We start from the raw sequence: 20,260 nt of genomic DNA on the forward strand, positions 1-20,260 counted from the left end.
AGGTTGGAACATGTTTCAAGGATGTAATACATCTTGCGGCTCAGATGAAATAGAAATATAGTTAGAACTGCCCTGCTTTAAAGTGTCAATGGAACCTGTGGTGTATGTAACCTGTTCCACCTTAAGAGAACTTAAGCCTGTTCCACCTTAAGAGATGTACTACTTTCTCTGGCTGCTGTATACGTAATACCGGTGGTGACCACCGGTATATAAGTACTGTGTAGTGATATTGCAGTTAGTATAGCCCTGACCTCCAACTAGTAAAGACCTGTTGAAACGTTATTCTTGTAGTCTGTGTCAGTAATTAATCTTAAATACAACTAGAACACACAGACTTAACAGTGGCGACGAGTCCGATTCTTACCCTGCGGCAGTTAAATCCACGGCGGCTTCGTCCACAGAACGGGCGTCGAAGTGAGGCATCCACCCTCATCACCCTGCTGGAAGACACGTCGCGCGGCAGGCTTCGAGAACCCGGAGTGCAGAAGATATCCTGAACTCGAAGCCTCCATCAGCGGCAGTCAGCTATCTTCCTTCTGCCTCGGTGGTGGGTAAGCCGGTCAGTGACGCGAGCAGAAAGTCGGCCGCGTTAGCTGTACAGACGGGGAGGGAAGGCGGAGGAATAAGGGCGGTGAGATCGATCGCGACCGGAGATAAGGGCCGGGTCGCATTCGGGCCGAAAGGCGCAGTGCGGGGACATCGATCGCGGCTGGTGATAAGGGCCGGGCCGCATTCGGGCCAAAAAGGCGCAGCGTCTGGGGCGACTGAAGGCACGAGAGCCGCGGTGAAGGCGAACGCAGCCGGTGCTAATAACCGGGCTGCAAGAAGGGCTGCGAGGCGCGACATCGGGGAAGCGCGAATGCCCGAGGGAGCCGCGGTGAAGCGGAGACAGCGTCGGGGGAGTTACTAACCGCTGGGAAAGGGGAGCAGCAGCGGCACGCCAAACGCCATTGCAGCCAGCGGGTGAAGAAGGCGACTGCGGAAAAGACCGCCAAGCGCGGGAAACCGCCATTTTGTAGGCGGAGGACGAAGACAAGAGCGGAAAGCCGCCATCTTGGAAAAAGGGAAATCACTAAAAAAAAATTGCAACGATGACTAAACATGGGAACATTAATACCTTTGATAGCGACATCGAAGATTGGGCCAAGTATGTAGAACGCATACAAAATTATTGTAAAGCAAATAAAATCCCAGATGATGAGAAAGCACTAACTTTATTAAACTTAATGGGTGCAAAGACATACGGGCAATTGAAACACCTTTTATCACCAGATGAACCGGCGGAGAAGACGTTCGAGGAGATTGTTACTGTCCTGAGAAATCATCTAAACCCCATGCCGCTGATGCTAGCGGAACGATTTAAATTTTACAGCAGAAAGCAGCTGAAAGATGAAAGCAATGCTGAATATTTAATGGAATTGCGTAAGCTAGCAAAGTACTGTCAGTTTGGAACGGGACTAACAGATGCGCTAAGAGATAAATTTGTGTGTGGATTTTTAAAAGAAGATACACAAAAGCGACTGCTCGAGGAGAATGAGCTGACGCTTGAGAAAGCGGTCACTATGGCAGCATCACACAAAGCCGCAGCGAGAGGCACGGCAGTAATGCAGCTACGGTCACCGGAATTCAGTACAAATCAATTGGTTTTGAGTACTGTAAAATGTTATCGTTGTGGAAAGACAACGCACGATCAGAACCAGTGTTGGTTTAAAAACCAAGAATGCAGAACGTGTGGCAGGCTTGGCCACATAGCTAAAGTATGCCGGTCAGGAAAGAAGACCAGCAACAAAAAGTCACCGCAAGGAAAATACATAAAGGTAGACAAGGTGACAAAGAACAGTTCGAACGAACAGAAGTCAGATTCAGACGCCAGTAGTAATGAACTGGGTAGCTTAAGAGTACACAACGTTGGTAAGGATGCAGATCTCCAGACAATTTGGGTCACTCTTCAGATAGCAGGAGTCCAAGTAAAGATGGAATTGGACACTGGATCGGCATTGACGGTCATGAATAAGAAAGATTACAAAAGGTTATTCCAACATATTCCCCTACGGGATACGGAGATTATATTGAAAACATACACGGGGCAAAGAGTGTACCCCATCGGAAAGATAGAGGTAAAAGTGGTCCACAAGGGCAAAGAAAGCCAAGTAATGGACTTATATGTGCTACCTGAAGGAGGTCCACCACTACTGGGACGGGAGTGGATTAGGAAAATGAATATGGACTGGCACTCCTTAAAGGCACTAACGGTAGATTCCGGGGAAACAGATGTCTACCTAAACGATTGTCCAGAATATTGGATGATGCTAAAGAGGTGTTCCAGCAGGGACTGGGAACACTGAGAGGAATTACGGCAAACATCAAGATTGATGAACATGCACACCCAAAATTTTTCAAAGCCAGACCGGTACCCTATGCAATACGACCTGCTGTAGAAGCGGAACTAGAAGCGCTAGAACGTTCAGGTGTACTGTCTAAGGTAGATTGGAGTGAGTGGGCTATGCCCATTGTTCCCGTTATGCAACGTCCTTCGAGCAACAAGCCAGGAGAACCAGGGAAGGTTCGCATCTGTGGAGGCTTCAAGATCACCGTTAATCCGGTGCTTCACACGGTGCAGTATCCGCTTCCGCGGATTGAGGATATTTTTGCTTTGTTGTCTGGCGGGAAACACTTCACCAAGATAGACCTGGCGCAGGCGTACTTGCAGATGGAGGTTGAAGAAGAATCACGCCAGTACCTCACGATCAACACGCATAGAGGTTTGTACCGGTATAATAGGCTGGTTTTTGGAGTGGCATCGGTTCCAGCAATTTGGCAGAGGGCCGTGGAGCAGGTATTACAGGGAATTCCAGGCACACAATGTTACCTGGACGATATTCTGATTACAGGAGATGGTGATGAAGAACACCTCGCAAACTTGGAACTGGTGCTCAACAGATTGAAAGAGTATGGACTTCGAGTTAATCGGCAGAAATGTGAGTTCTTTCAGAAGCGGATCTCGTACTGTGGTCATGTCATTGACCGGGAGGGGCTTCATAAGTCTCCTGACAAGATAGAGGCTCCCGCTCCGGATAATGTCTCTCAGTTGAGGTCGTTTCTAGGATTGATTAACTATTACCATAAGTTTCTACCAAATCTATCCACGGTACTGCACCCGCTGAACGCTCTTTTACAGAAGGGGGTACCATGGGAATGGAGCGAAAACTGTAAGAAGGCATTTCGCAAAAGCAAAGAATTGATCACCTCAGAGGAAGTGTTGGCTCACTTCAACCCGACACTGCCTATTCGGTTGGCTTGTGATGCTTCTCCATATGGTATTGGGGCAGTACTCTCACACAAGTTGCCAAATGGCACGGAAAGGCCAGTCGCGTTTGCATCCAGATCATTGACCTCCGCTGAGCGCAACTATGCGCAGATCGATAGGGAGGCTCTCAGCCTTGTATGGGGAGTGAAGAAGTTTAATCATTACCTGCAGGGCCAAAAATTCACACTTCTGACAGACCATCAGCCGTTGGTATCCATTTTTAACCCTAAGAAGGGTGTTTCGGTGATGACAGCACAGAGACTGCAGAGATGGTCCCTTTTCCTAGGGGCACATCAATATCAAATAGAATTCAAAGGTACAAAGCAGCATGGCAATGCTGATGGGCTGTCGCGCCTGCCACTACCTGAAGAAGAAGAGACGACGAAAGTTGACCCTGTTGAGTTATTTCATTCGACCATCATCGAGTGTTTACCAGTCACCAATGCAAGTATTGAAAGAGAAACCAGGAACGACCCGACACTGTCCCGAGTCTACGAGGTGACAGTGAAGGGATGGCCAACACATGGTGATCCTCTGTTACCGGCATTCTCGGCAAGGCGAGACCAGCTGTCCGTCTGCCATGGTACTTTGATGTACGGGACAAGAGTGATTATTCCTCCCAAGTTAAGGGAAAGAGTTCTAAAGGAACTGCATGAAGGTCATCTGGGGGGAGTTAAGATGAAAAGTCTTGCTAGGGCTTATGTATGGTGGCCGGGTATTGACCAACAGATAGAGGAGTTGACGAAAAGCTGCGCTGGGTGCCAAAAAGTGCAAAATGCACCTCCGATCGCACCACTACACCCATGGGAATGGCCTTCAGCCCCATGGCAACGCGTACATATTGACTTTGCTGGTCCATTCATGGACTCCATGTTCCTAATTGCGGTGGACGCACATTCCAAATGGCCAGAAGTGATCAAGATGAATACCACTACTTCAGAAAAGACAATTGCGGTGTTAAGAACAATATTCGCAAGGAACGGATTGCCAGAACAGATATGTTCGGACAACGGACCACAGTTCGTGTTGGAAGAATTCCAAAAATTCTTAAAGAAGAATGGGGTGAAACATTATACCTCTGCCCCATATCATCCGGCGACAAACGGGTTGGCCGAGAGATTTGTCCAAACATTCAAAAAGGCAATAAAGGCCATGAACGATGATCAGATTCCGCTACAACACAAGGTGGACAATTTCCTAATGGCATATCGAAACGCCGCTCATGCAGTAACTAACCAAAGTCCTGCCATGATGTTTTATAACAGGAGGTTGCGGTCCAGGTTGGACTTGTTAAAACCAAATGTGCGGAGGGAAGTGGAAAACAAACAGTTCCGGCATATTAATAACAAGACCACTCGAAGTTTCGACGTAGGACAACCAGTGTTGGCAAGGGACTATGGAAACGAAAAATGCAGTCCGGAACAATTCGGGCCAGACAAGGACCTCTGATGTACACAGTAGATATTGGTAACAATGTGATAAGGCGTCATGCGGATCAACTGGTAGAATCGAGAGCAAGGGTCGAACCCATGGTTGCGACAGAGACAACTGTGGAAGACGTTAATGAACCTGAAGCATCTACCTCGGCAGGGAATGTACCTGATGATGACGTTCAATACATAGGAAACCAACTAGAGGAGTCACCTCAGCAACAAGAATCAGAGACCACTGAAAGGCGTTCTCCAACCCGAATCAGAAGGCCTCCTGAGAGACTGAACCTTTGAACTGTTTATACCTGAAGTTATATATGTATATATGTTATGTTAAATGGGGATATGACTGTTAAGCTAAAAAGGGAGGATTGTGGTGTATGTAACCTGTTCCACCTTAAGAGAACTTAAGCCTGTTCCACCTTAAGAGATGTACTACTTTCTCTGGCTGCTGTATACGTAATACCGGTGGTGACCACCGGTATATAAGTACTGTGTAGTGATATTGCAGTTAGTATAGCCCTGACCTCCAACTAGTAAAGACCTGTTGAAACGTTATTCTTGTAGTCTGTGTCAGTAATTAATCTTAAATACAACTAGAACACACAGACTTAACAGAATCTTTCAATACGTTATAGCTTCATAACACATTCCAACCCATGCTATCTTATGTGTAGTAATCACATACAATACAATGGAGCTTAAAACACACTTGTTATATGACAAATGCCAATATAATTTCAAGTAATTTATCCTCTGTAACTGTAATATATAACCTTTTTAGCCAGATGCTTTCTGATGCATTTTCATAGCTAAGAAGTATTATACAAATGAAACAACAAAGCTCTCCTTATTAAAGTTTGTGTTAATAAATTAACAATTCCGAGTTTTATAGCCCACCTCATTTTTCAACCTCTTATTTCACAGCTGGCTGTGACATATCCTTTCTTTTTAATATATGATTGTCTTATTAAGCCTAAAGGCTCAATTATCATAAGTTCCCACCCAAGGGAGTTGTACAAAAATGCCATATATATAATGCTTGCAATTACACTAATCACTGTGCTTAATCAAAAATGTTGCATTTCAGAGCTCAGCCCAACACAACTGAAGTCTTTGTGGTACGTGACTCTCTGAGTAAATGGTGTCAGTTGCTACTCAGACTGTAGATGTGTGTATGATTGCATCATTATACACAAGTGAGAATTTACCACTAGCACTGTGGTTCATAGAAGCAAAGAAAATGTGCTAAATTCTTTGCAATACTTCTAGTGACATAGCAACTTAAAGTTTCATTTAGATGTTGCCTGATTATACTGTATTAGGTACCAAGTTCTCCTTCTTCCTCACTTCAGTGACTCATGCTAGAATAGAGTTTCACAGGTGTCAGGTGCTTTGGTACCTCACCTCCTGATACTGTTCATGTGAGTGAGCGTCACATCTTGACAACAATTGTTGACAAGCTAATCAAGCAAGCTAACAAATGTGATGAAAGATGAAGAGAGAAAAATACCTGGACAAAATACATTCTTTAAATTAAACTGAGGTAAGAAGGATTATGTTTTGGAAATTATGCAAAAACAGTGCAGTAGTTCTAAAAATATATTTCAATTCTGAATAGTCTGAAATAATTGTTTTAATTTCAAGGCTGTTTTTTAGTTGTGCAACCTTAACACTTCTTCATTCCAGATGTTCTCTTTTTTGAACTTGTAAACAGACCTGTTTTAGATATGATATGAAAGTGTTTGTAAAGCCCTTGGAGCTATTATGCTGTTGATTAAATGAATGGGGTCAAAGACTAAGTTAGACTACTTGAATGGATTTATACTTTAACATGACTCTTACTTTTCTGACATCTTTTTCCTGTGTAGCCATCTGGACAAGAACAGACGTTATTTCTCATACAGTGACCGCCATTCTTGCAAGGAGGACTGCAAATTGCTAAAGAAAGCAAAATAGTTTAAACATTGTGTACTGAAGTACAAGCAAAACATGCAATCATCTGTAGTATTTACAGTGTCCCCCTAATACATGTACAGCATTTATAAAGAATGGTGACAGCAGATTTCTGCCTTTCCTCTGCCGCAGACTTAACCAATGGGTCTGACTGTCTTCATTATTATAGTGTAACTATAAATTGGTGAAAATACTGCAGAAGAAGTTCGTTTGTATATCCTTTATGAAGTTATCCCATCTGTGTTTCAAATGAATATAGTTATAATGAAAGTTTTGTATTTACAGAAACTCATTGGTTTTGGATCTTACTGATATATATCCTTCGGTCCTGTAAACTGTGACCACTTAGTTCAACATAAATTCATAGAATCATAGAAATATTAGTACAGCAGGATGTACTTTTTAGCCTAATGTTCTTGGGATGGTGCTAGCTCTCTCACCATAACTATTACCTCTAATTCCATACAGCAATTATAGAAATTACAGCACAGGAGGTAATTCCATCCTTGTTGTGTACTAGTGCTAGTCCTTTATCTAGAATTATCGACTCTGATTTCATTTTTGTGTCCTTGCCAGTTGGCAAGGCTCCTCATTGGCAACACAGACCCATAAAACTAGCCCTAGAAGTTTAACCACAATGCAGGCAAGGTTAACTGGCCTATCATTTCCTGGCTTACTCATTTCCTCTTTTTTTTAACAGGTGTGTAACATTTGCCAATTGCCAATCCTTTGGCACAATTCCTTATTTACAAAGATTTTTGGAAAATTATGGCTAGTACCTCAGTGAGCTTCGCTCTTACCTCATTTACTATTCTGGGATGGATACCATCAGGCCTGGTAACTTTTAATTTTTGTTTTATTAACCTTTTTTAGTACAGTTTCTTTTTGCTTTTTGATCTCCAGTAGTGGCTCTTCCACTTCCTCCTCAGATACTCCTACAGTCTTAACGCCCACCTTCACCTTCCTCTGTAAAAATTGGGCCAAAGTACTTATTGAGCAGCTCTGCTATTCCCTCACTTTCAAGCACAAGATAGTCCCTTTCATCGCTAAGTGGTCCTAACTCTTCTTTATCTTAACTATCTTTTTGCTTCTTATGTGCTTGTAATAGGTCTTGCTAATTCACATGATGTTGATTATAAATCTTCTTTCATAGTTCCTCTTAACCTTTCTAATTTTCTCTTTTTTGTTTCTCTCTCATTCTTGTTATATTTCCCCATTGTTTCTTTTGTATTGGCCCCCTATATTTATCATATGTCTTTTTTAAACATAATTTTTGCTCTAAATTCTCTATTTGTATGTGGAACCCCGCTTTTGACATAACTCCTTTATTCCTAGTCTAAATTTATTTGACCTGTATCTACCCATCCCTTTTTAAATTATATGCTACTGCTCATCTGTGGTTTGAGCTGCCATTTTTTTCAACAAATTAATCTGGGTTTGGTCTTTTTTCTTCCCACTGAAATGAACTAATTTCCAGCTCAACACCTTTATCTTCTACTACTCATTTATTTTCAACGGGAACCTAATTAGTCATTTAGTTGTTCGCCAGAAACAGATTTAGCACAGCACCCTTCCTTGTGGGACATGCAATTTAAAGCAACAGTCCTGAATACATTCTAAGAACATCTCTCCCTTTTGACCACAAACTTTTGTTTTTCTCAGTGTACTTTAGGATAGTTGAAATCCCCCTTATTACAACTGCTGCAAACTTTTCGAAATAGCCTACAAATCTCATCCTCCGTTTATTTCCCACTATTCAATGGTCTATAATGTACTCCCAAAATGGTAACAGGCTCCTTATCATTTCTTAACTCTACCCAGAGAGACTATGTCTGACCAGAACCATCAATACAAATGTTCCTTTCTATGATGTAAATCATGTCCTTTATTAGTAAAGCCAACTCTTCTAAAAATGTTATGCCTGGAAATAGTTAGTTCCCCGACTTGTCCAGTTGAGGCCAAGTTTCTGTCAAGGCTGCATGTTCTTCCGTTCTAAATGAGTGCTTCTAGTTCTCCCAATTTATTTAGAATGCTCAGCATATTTGTGTATAAACACTGCAATCCTGACATAATCATATTCAAAATTATGAAAGAGTTTGAAAGTGTGAATAGTGAAAGTTACTGGCTTATCCCTTTCCTCATTTTTGAAGTACAACTTTCACCACCTTCCAATCCTTTTGTATAATTCCTACTATTTCTTACAAGCCTACCTTAGTATTCTATAAATTCATTTTAATACCATTTCCTTTTAAATACTTATACATCTATTCGTTTTTCCTCCACATTCTTCTCTTGTACTTCTGTAGTTTTTCTTTCAGCTTCCTCTATAAATACAGAAGATTGTCACCTTCTTCCCTTTGGAGTCCCAACATTTTCTTTACTATCCACTTGCTTTTTAAGCATTTACTTCTTAAGCTTTGGAGTTACATTTTACTTCCAGCACTGTTCCCATGCACAGACATTATAACAGCGCAGAGAGAATTTAATACGTACATGTTAAGCATTTATATGAGAACAGCGCCAATGGCAAAATATACCTCTTTTGCTTTGACCTCATCTCTTTACTTATCTTTGGAAATCTAATCTCTGATGCAACTGCTCTTTACTCTTGGTCAGAATGATTTTAGTTGGCATTTAAATATTTGTTGGTCTGTTGTTTAATCTACCAAAGTTTCCATCTAATTTACCTGCACTAGGCCTCCTTTCAGCCTTGAAAATGTTCTCATAGCTAGTCCAGTAAATTGCATCTCCTCTGGTACTTGTCACTATAACTGGTGACACTTTCATACTTTACTTAAAGAAACATTCAAGTTGTTCATTATGGTTCCATGTAGCTTTAGCTAATTATGGTTTAACCCCAATATATTGTTAGAATGTTTACAGTTTCTAAAATGTTACCGTTTTGGCATTGTGATCCAAAAAATCCATTCGGACACATGCAGATGTTGGGTTTGATACACGTCCCACCATTTAGGCATACAGGGCTGCAAACAGCTGCTCACATTCAGAGGGGGAGAGAGAGAGAAAAAGATAATACTCAAAATGATAATATAATGATGACAGTAAGAAAATACATACATGAATTTAAAGTGTCATGAAAACTAATTTAAAGGATTAAATGGCTAGGAAGGGAATTCCACTCCCAGGTTTTATACTGTAATAGTTTGCTTATTATATGCACTTTCTGAAACTCCAAATAAAGCACATCCACTGCATTTCTTCCATATAGACACTCGCTAATTTTCTCCATGTGTTTGTGTGCGTGTGAGAGATTGTTTTCCCAAGGTTGCGTGGCTTTGGGTCACCACACATGGTAAATCAGGGTGATAAATCAACAGTTTATATTCAATATACATGGAAGTAAAATACTCCCTGTAGACTTTCTTCCCCTTTAAAAGAAACAGGGGGATCCTAAAGGCAAAACTTGAAATTTGAAGAATTGAATGAAAATCTAAAAAAAAACATGAGCCTGCAGCAGAAAACCACCCCATGTCAGTCCACACGAGGTGATTATGCTGCAGAAACACCACCCATTAGTGATCCATCTGGTTTATAATGAAATTGTAAACTAGTTTTGCAGCCACATTTTGCCACAAAGCTAGTTATCAGAATCAATAATGTTAATGGTATAGCCCTATTATGTGCAGTTTTATTTAAAAAAAATTTAAATACAGTATTTTGTAAATAAAATATGGAAATATCCATTACTAAAATATTTAATCGACTGCTATATGTCACAAGTTAAAAATATGTGATCAGTGAAACGTCAGGATATTGTACCATGCAACAAAATGGAGCAGGAAAGTATGAAACATTAACAAAATAAATAATCCTGTTGCTTACCTGTGTTACATGTGGGACCATACCAGCCAGATCTGCACTGGCAGACATCTGGAGAGACACATTCACCTCCATTCTCACAGTGCCTGTTGCAAACCACTACAGGTACAGATGTAATAGATAAATAAGAAACAATTAATCTAAAGACACCACTTAAAAATGAATCTTTCTCTGAGGAAGTGCGCATTTTTAACAATCATTTATAATGTGCATTAGATCGGGTTTCAATAATTAAAACTAGTCTTAACTTTTATTTGCTATAATAAAACATTTATTTATGGGTTTTAAAAAATCATTTAAAAAAGTCCTCTTCAGCAGACAGCATTGCAGTGGGAAAGTGTGTATGATGTACACAATTGGGTACAAATTTATTTTGTAGAAGCAGGGATATCAATTGAAATAATTAGGAGTATCAATTGTTTTTGTGCTGTTGGTGACAGAGGATAGGAAGTATATGGCGATGTCTATAAGATTGGTGTCTGTGCTAGGTCAGTGCGGGGGAGCAGGGGTGGGGGTGGGGAGGAGGGACAGGGGGTAAAGGATCACTCCTGCAGAATACATTTGCTTACAAACTTTAAATTACTAGCTCCAGCCCCAGCAGAAAATGTTCAAATCTATGCCCATTTCAACCCTCCCAAGTACCCCAATCATTTCAGTCCAGTTCCTAGGACAGGGCTTGTCTCAGTCAGAGCAATCAGTTGCTTCAAGATTGGTGTTGTCATACGTTGATTTGGTCTTTATTTGCTTTCTCTGATTGTGGGAGATGTGCCTTTCCTCTGCTCAATGTCTCTGATGGAGAACACATAGGGGTAGAGTTTCCGCTCTGGGCGCGATCGGCAACCCAGGCGCAAATTGGGCTGGTTTTCTGAAGTGAAGTTATGATTCAAGTTTCCGCTCAAACTTATTTGCATAATCACAAACGTAAAATCTTCCATGAACCAGCACAATCAGGCAGCATTTTAGAATGTAATTGTTTTTTTTCCCCCTTGCATTAAAAAATATTCCTTGATATATTTAAGAGTGATAACCTGGTGGAGTTTTATTAATACAACTGAAAATGGGTTTATACCAAAAAATAAGCATTTTTAATCTAGTCCACCACCTGTGAGTAACCCGATTTTAAATAACTGAAAATGCCTTTAAAAAACTATACAGAACCATTTACTAGTTTCATTGGTGTACAGTAGTCAGTTACTTAATATATTAAATATTTTTTAATATTTAAATTTGTTTTAAATTAGTGCCCTTGCATCTAAAAGAAAACAGCTTAATTTTAAGAGGCTCCTCAAAGGCCTGCAAATGGGCAAAATAAGCATAAACTCACCATGGTGATTAATTCGATCTGGGGGTCGTGGCCAATTTTGTGGGTGGAGTCAGCTTTCAGCACGATGTTTTGAAACCAGCGCAAAATATCGCGAAAACTCGATTTGCTCTGGATGTAAATTGCGCTTGAAATTTCTCGATCAGTTCCACTGATTTGGCCAATTTCAGGCAAATTGCGCCCTAGTGGACCTCTACGCTAAAGCGTGGAGAAGCATTGCCACTGCCACTGTACTCCCAAATGACTGTTCAACTCCCAATTATCAGCCTTAATCACCTCCCTAGGCAATCCTATCCAAACATTCATCACTCTCTGTATGAAATACTTATATTTGCTCTATCTATTCACCTTACTCTCTGAGATTCATCTCACACCCCATTGTTGTTGTTCTTGGGCCAAACAGTTTCTCAGGGTTCAAATTGTCAATAACCTTAAGGATCTTGGATATGTGAATAAGATCTCTTTTAAGTCTTCTTTTCTCTAGTAGAAACAAACTGTGCTTCTTTATTTTCTCTTGTAACACAAGTGTCTGAAGCCAGGTGTCAGATGGGTAGCCCTCTGCTGCAACTTTTCCAGCATTATGGTGTCCTTCCTGTATTCATTCCAACGAATAAAAAAAAATTGCCATTTCTCAGCTCAGCTTCCCAATCTATCTTTTTATTGTCCATCCCTAATTGCCCTCAAGAAGGTGATGGTGATCCACCTTCTTGGATACAACTCAGTGGCTTGCTTGGCCATTTCAGAGGGCAGTTAAGAGTCAACCACATTGTTGTGGGTCTAGAGTCATATATAGGCCTGACCGGGTAAGGATGGCAGATTTCCTTCCACTAAAGGACATTAGTGAACCAGGTGAGTTTTTATAAGTTTCAAGGTCAACATTACTGATGCTAGCTTTTTATTCCATACTTTTTTTATTTAATTGAATTTAAATTCCCCAGCTGCCATGGTGGGAATTGAACTCGTATCTCCAAATCATTAGTCCAGGCCTCTGGATTACTAGTACAGTGACATAACTACTATGCTACCGTACTCTATCTGGATCCCAGAATCATAGAATGGTTATAACACAGAAGGCAGCCATTCGGCCCGTGCCGACTCTCAGCTAGTCCCACTCCCCTGCCCTTTCCCCATAGCCCTGAAATTTCTTTTCCTTCAGATACTTATTCAACTCCCTTTTGAAATATAAAATTGAATTTGCCTCCACCACCCTTTCAGGCAGTGCATTCCAGATCTTAACCACTCACAGTGTAAAAAAGTTTTTTCTTACGTCGCCTTTGGTTCTTTTGCCAATCACCTTAAATCTGTGTCCTCTGGCTCTCGACCCTTCTGCCAATGGGAACAGTTTCTCTCTATCTACCCTGTCCAGAGCCCTCATGCTTTTGAACACCTCTATCAAATCTCCTCTCAATCTTCTCTGCTCCAAGGCGAACAACCCCAGCTTCTCCAGTCTATCAACATAACTGAAGTTCCTCATTCCTGGAATCATTCTCGTAAATCTTTTCTGCACTCTCTTTTCTGCATCAGACAACCTTTGTTTGCAACCCCACACCACCTTAGTGTCATCAGTAAAGTTTTACACTTACAAGTCATTGATATACAATGCAAATAGTAAAGATCCCAGTACTGATCCTAGGACATCCAACTAGTCACTTCCATCACTCCAATGCAAGTCTCTGCATGATCACCGTTTGTCTCCTTTGGTGCAGCCAGTTGCCAATCCACTGCAATAATTGCCTACCTATTCTGTTCCTTTCTACCCTATGGACCAACATCCTATGTGCTACTGTATCAAAAACCTTGCTGAAGTATAGATAAACAATGTCCTTGCATTCTCTTTATCCACAAAAAAGTTATAAAAATCTGCAGATTACAGCAACAAAAAAATAAAAATCAGAATATACTGGAATTATAGTAAAATTCTCTTACTTGTTTCACATCGTGGTCCAACAAAACCATAGGGACAGGTGCAGAGATTTCTAGCCAAGCAGGTCCCTCCATGTTGACATGCTGGTTCACAGTAAGCTGCAATCAAAAAGCATCACTCAATATGGGAGCTTCACTGTGCATCTGTGCTAAGAAACGGCAAAGGGTACTTGATCTTTCTCATCTTTCTTCAATGATAGCAAAGTCCCAATAGATTTTAAACTTGTGACGGGCAAGAGTTGCATCCAAACAATTGTCCTTCACATTCAAATCCTAGGCATGGAATAATAGGGCTTCCTCCAGCTGTATAAGAGATCCAGGACTAAGTTGTGAGATGGATTTGCGGCCAAAAGGGAAAACCCTCTTCCCCTCACAGACTGCTACATAGCTCCCTGGATGCAAACATCTGTCCAGTATCTCAACCAAAGGCCAATATTCACCGCTCCATTCCCACTCGGACCTCACTGTCCTTGGCCTCTTGTATTGTTCCACGGAAGCTCAACGTAAACTCGAGGAACAGCACCTCATCTTCCGATTAGGCAGTCTGCAGCCTTCCGGACTCAATATCGAGTTCAACAATTTCAGATCATAAGCTCGGCCCCCATTTCATTTTCTCTTGTAATTGTTCCACTCCTTTCCCCCCCCCCTTTCCTTTTGTTTCTCTCTCACACCTGGCAGCTATCTTTTGCCCTGCCAGTACACTTTACACCTAATCCCAGCCTATTACCATCTCGTCTAGCTTCTAATCTCTTTTACTTCTTTTGTTTCTTTTATTCTTTTGTCCGATCGCAGCCCTGCCTCCGATCTAGTTTCTTTTCTTTCCAGTTTTGAAGAAGGGTCCAACCCGAAACGTCAACTCAAATTTCTCTCCACGGATGTTGCCTGACCTGCTGAGTTTTTCCAGCATTTTCTGTTGTTATTTTGCCAATATTCAGTTGTGCACTCAGACAATGCATTTTGGCAGGCTATTTGTTTAGGAAGGGCATCACAACCAAACCCAATTCTGTTCTCACCAAACATCTAGCACATATTTTCCAACAGGAGACACTGGATATCAATCACTGGCTGATTTTACCTTCCCTAGCCCACTAACACAAAGTCAGTTGCAGTATCCCAACTACTGCCTAGCTGAGGTCTGTTCACTGCAGTCCACAGGAAATCAAACCATGGATCGTGTTGTCTATGCGATTTAGTGCTATGCTGGCAATGCTTTTATCCATTAGGCCGTCAGTGAATTTCACTTATTATTGGATTGCAGCATTTTACTCATGTATATTTTAGTTAACACTGGTCAGCTAGGTTCATACTTTAATACGTTAACTATAGTTTATTCGTTACATAGAATCGTTTCGGCTGAAAATGTTACAATGTATTAAGATGTCTCATTACACACCTCACTGCATTTCAAGCTGTCTCTCCTGATATTTTCTACTCATGTTCAAAACAAAAGTAAACTTCCATAGGTGACCCCATACTCCCTGCGATCAGAAACCTTATCTTATGTGCAATGTAAAGTATCTTAGGGGCAAACAGAAAACCCCTTCTGCCATCTATAAGGGCACTGGAAAAAATGAGTTATACTGTAACTCCTCAATTCTCCAAAACTGGCAGAAAATAACATAATATCAATCCATTGGATAAAAACTATTAATTTGTGTTCATTAAGACGTAATATTAAACAGAAGCAATTTCAGCGTAATAAAAGAATGCTTGATTTTTCACCAATTCTTTAAAGCCATTTCAAAACAAAAGAAGTCTTGATGCCAGTAATTTTCATAAACTTTACAATTTGGAGCATTCTTGGTTCTTTTATCATCCTCATTTACATATTGCCCCTTGGCGACATCATCCTTGTAATGATATCAGCAAATAGTGATGATATTTGCCTGTTTGATTATGATGCCTTGCCAGCATGATTGCATGTATTGAATTCTTATGCCTGACCAGCAGAGGTCATGTGAGAGACAAGCAGTTTGAGTTTAGTTTCAGTTTCGTTCTAGATGCATCACTAGCATCGTGTCTCCTGTAAAAGCTGTATAAAAGAGTTGAACAAGCTTTAGGTTAAAAGTCATTCTCTTTCATAAATGTCTCGTCATTGAACCCACAAAGAAATCAATACAATCCTCAGCCATGAATTCAGCTTCCACATGTATGCTGATGACACCAGCTCTCCACCACCTCCCTGTGCTGTCAGACTGCTTGTCTGACATCCAGTCTTGGCTGAGCTGCAATTTCCTCCAGCTAAACATTGGAAAGACTGAAGACATCATCTTCACCCCCTGCTACAAACTATGTACCCTCGCCACCAATTCCATCCTCTTCCCCAGCTACTGTTCTCAGCTGCGATCGAGGCTTGTCCATTATATATGATGGCCTGTATAGCGTGATGGCAGATTACTATACTGGAACTTAATTATATTAGTATAATTTATTTTGCTGCATGTTGATTCAATTGGTCCTAATTTCCTAATTATCTAATAGCATTTCCAAGTTCAAATTGATAATAGTAATCAATATAAAAGGTGTTTCACCGTTGAAGTAAACAGGTCTTTGTTTTTCATGTGTTTTCTGTCCTCTGAAACACTGAAAGCGATACATTAATAGACACGTGGAAAAATTTATGTGAACCCCATGGAAGCCAACGGTATTATTAAGTTAAAGGGCACTAGAGTCCATTTCTGAAGAAATAACAACAAATGTGAACTGACTGAAAGTCAGACCTTTATCATCAGAGGGGCGTCCTTTTCTACAAATATGCACTAAGAAAGGTTATTAGTTCTTTAAGAAACAACTATTTCTCCTAAAGCAGTCAATAGTACTTGCAATTTTCACATCAGGAATAACATTTAAAAGCATGCCTTGACTTCTGTGTTTGTGCGTTAATTATTTTTTTCGTTCATGGGGTGTGGGCGCAGCTGGCAAGGCCAGCATTTATTGCCCATCCCTAATTGCCCTTGAGAAGGTGATGGTGAGCCGCCTTCTTGAACCGCTGCAGTCCGTGTGGTGAAGGTACTCCCACAGTGCTGTTAGGGAGGGAGTTCCAGGATTTTAAATGCGAACAGCTGCTTGAACAGCCCAAAATAGTCAGCATGCTTAATACGGATTAAGCGGCATCTTTGTAATTGATGCCTATAGCAATGTCAAATGGTCAGCGCCTTTTGCCCGATATAGGCGGCTGTCCGGGACATGAGCAGATGGTGTAGGTGGTGGGGTCTGTAATCACAAATTCATATACATTACCGCCTAGAATTTCCATGGGAGATTTCCAACAGGAGATTAGTGGAACCCCTGGAGAAATGGTATAAATAGCTAAAAGCAGGAGTTAGTGCCATTTCGCTAGGGTTTCCACTGAAGTTATGGAGAGAGATTGGGAGAACCCAACAGGAATTCAGGGCTCATTAGCAAGTTATTTTTTTTATTCTTCAGTGTTCGCATACCTTATTTAAAACTACCAACACGGATGGTAATTGAATTAGCAAAATTTATTGGGAACTCAGCTTCTGTTTGAAACTATAAACATGATGACACGTTATGTAAAACTGGAACAAGCAAAGTCTACCTATACAAAATTTGCAGAGGCAAAACTTGGCTGCTATCACCGTCTATGCTTCTCTCACATCTGCAGTATGATGCTCAAATTACCTTCATCACAGGTTGGTCCTCCGTATCCAGGTGGGCAATCACAAACATCAGGCTTCAGACATTTTCCACGATTTTTACAATCAGGGCGACATATAGCTTTGGATAAATAAAATCATGAAAACATTATGGGCTAGATTTTCAGTATAGACAGTTTTGGGGCGCTAACCTTAGCGCCCGCCTGAAGTTAGCGCCCGCCCCAAAGTAGCGCCCCTTTGCCGGAAATTCAGTGGCTTCGCCCTAAGAGGTTGGTGGAGCGCTAAAAGAGGCGTTCCACTACTCTCTTTAGGCGCTAAGCCGGCGGTCCAGAGGGATAGCGCCCAGGCGGGGCGCAGCACGGGTGCGGTCATTTTTGCACTGACAGCAGACCCCGTGGTGCCGACCAGCTCTTAAAGGGGGAAGGGACGAATTGGTCTGCTGCCACGCCCTGCACACTGCAGCCTTGCAAAGAGGCCTCAACACTACTGCTCAGCCCCAGGGAGTCATGGCAACGCCAGAGAAGGCCCGTCAGCGTGCCCTGCGCTTCTCAGAGGGTGATCTGGACATAATGGTCACAGCTCTGGAGGTGAGGCGCAAGATCTTGTTTCCAGAGAGTGGGAGGAATCCAACCCACCACGACTACACCAAAGCCTGGAAGCAGATCGCCCAGAGGGTGACGTTCACCGGCGAGGCCCCCAGGACCCACACACAATGCCGTAAGAAATACAACGATCTGACCAGGATTGTGAGGGTGAGTAGCCTTTCCAGTCTCCTCCTCATTCTTGCATGTACACCTGACATGATGGGCAAAGGGACCTGAAAGTCCTTTTGGCCAGCCCTCAGCCAGCAGCATTGGGACAGTCATGAGCATCAAATGGCCATTCGGCACTCTACACTTTGGCCCAGCTATTCCACCATGGGAGGCAGTGGACAGTACATCAGGGCTTCACTCTGTCCAAGCTATTCCACCATGGGAGGCAGTGCACACTACATCAGGGCTTCACTGCGCACTTACAGCCCGTCCTTTCTCTTGCAGGCTAAAGTAGCGTTTAATCGCCAGGCCCGTGCCAGGGGTGGCCGCGCCAAGCTGCAGAAGCTCACTCGGCTGGAGGAGCGCGTGTGTGTGCTCATGGGAGCCCGTGTGATTGTCCCCACAGCGTGCGGTGTATCCGACCCTCCACTGCCCGGCAATGGTAAGGACCTCGCCTTTTGGCCCTCTCGCGTCGCACTGGCCCATCCGAGCTACCTCCTTTGCCACTGTCCCACCAATGCGCTGAATCCCACCAGTCCTAACTCCCTCGCTGACGCCGTCTCCTCACTCTGAAGCTACTCTTGTGCATTCCTGCTTTCAGCTGGTGACGACCAGGACCCTGAGGCTGCCAGTGACAGCACCTCCAACCAGGAGGAGGAGGAGGAGGAGCAAGCCGGACCTTCGGGGGAACAGTCACGTCCCGCAGGAGAGGAGGAAATGCTCGACACCTCCTCACTGGACGAGTGCCTGGAGGAACTGTCGCAGGGCAATGCAGCTTCTGGGACCAGTGGCGTCCAGCCACCCAGCAGCCGTGCGCGTGGCCCGCGGCCTTCCCCCCAAAGGGGGGAAGGATCAGAGGGGAGTGCTGCTGCTCGGCACACTCGCCGTCACCAACGCGGCAAGGGTCCCCTAGTTCGGCCCCCTCCTCCCCAGCGGGAGAGTCGCGACTCCAGTCCGGACACCTTCACTTCGGAGGAGGTGCGGAAGCTCGATCAGATGGCCGACGACTCGGACCGGCGCCACACGGAGCTCATGAGCGTGGTGGGGTGCATGCCTGAGGCCATCGAGTCGCTGGCGACCAGTGTGCGCGAGTTCGGGGCAGCAACTGCCGCGACTGGCCGCATGCTAACTGATGCCGTCAAGACCCTGGCGGATGTGATGCGCGCGCACACCAGGACCACAGGGCCACTCACTGCTGCCACACGCGCTGTCTCAGGCAGGCATCGCCAGGGCAGGCGCCGCGCTGGACCATCCCAGCAAGCCGGCCGTCGGCTGATTGCTGCGGATCCTGCAGTGCGGGCCCGGCCGAGTGCCACCGCGCCACAGCACCAGCCAGCGCATCCCAGACGCCAGCTGGCCCACATTGCGCCATCCGTCGCCGCCATTCCCCCTCTGGGGCGTCAAGGGCAAGCGGCTGCAGCTGATGGTGGCCAGGCTCAGGTGCGCCACTCAGGAGACGGCCCCTCGAGGCCCAAACGCCGTGTAGGCCGCCCCCCAGCGGCATCTGGCGGAAGGGCATCTGAGCCTCAGGCGCCTTCCCCCAGCCTCGCAGCAGCCACTGGGCAGAGCTTGCGAAGGAGCAGCAGGCAGGGCAGGGGAGGCAAAATGCTGGCCAAGGTCTCGCCCTCGCGGGCCACTCAGTAGAGGGTGTGGCCAGCTTTCCTTTAATATGGCGGTGGCCATCTTTATTTTGCCCATGGTTGTGCTTTTGGAGGGCTTTTTTTTTGCGTTAGGCCGACGTTGAGGCCCGGTTTCAATAAAGGTGGAGTGGCTCCTCCCCAGTTTGTGGGAGTGAGTCGTTTGTTGGGCTTTTTGTGGGGCCCGTTTATTGTTTTTGGGGATTCATGTGGGAAGGGCTTTTCATTTTTGTTTAATAAAAAATTATCTTTATTCATGCAGTCTCCATGGTTGTTCTTCTTAGTGTTTGTTGGCTTCGCCGGCTGAGGGCTTGCGGAGCGGCTGCATTCATCTTCCCTCATGGCCCCTGGCCATTCCCTGACAGGGGGCTTAGAAGTACCGTGTAATAAGGTGGCGTCGTGCGGCCCTTGGCCCTGGTCGCTCCCTCCTGGGAACGTACTCCTGCTCCTCCTCCTCCTCCTCATGCTCCTCCTGCT

At 43.6% G+C, this 20,260-nt stretch overlaps 1 protein-coding gene across 1 annotated transcript in view; it reads right to left on the bottom strand.

Annotated features, from left to right (window-relative positions):
• Positions 1 to 20,260, bottom strand: part of vwde (von Willebrand factor D and EGF domains) — a 374,620-nt gene that overhangs the window by 22,637 nt on the left and 331,723 nt on the right. Inside the window, exons 24-28 of the mRNA XM_085988385.1 lie at positions 17,420 to 17,515; positions 13,781 to 13,876; positions 10,537 to 10,632; positions 9,592 to 9,687; positions 6,583 to 6,678 (exon numbers count right to left, since the gene is read on the bottom strand). Coding sequence (XP_085844511.1) covers positions 6,583 to 6,678; positions 9,592 to 9,687; positions 10,537 to 10,632; positions 13,781 to 13,876; positions 17,420 to 17,515 — 480 coding nt within the window. The remainder of the gene's footprint in view (positions 1 to 6,582; positions 6,679 to 9,591; positions 9,688 to 10,536; positions 10,633 to 13,780; positions 13,877 to 17,419; positions 17,516 to 20,260) is intronic.

This window comes from Somniosus microcephalus, chromosome 5, assembly GCF_052327205.1.
Source record: "Somniosus microcephalus isolate GS21.2 chromosome 5, FLI_Smic_1.0, whole genome shotgun sequence".
In the NCBI taxonomy this organism is placed as follows: Eukaryota; Metazoa; Chordata; class Chondrichthyes; order Squaliformes; family Somniosidae; genus Somniosus; species Somniosus microcephalus.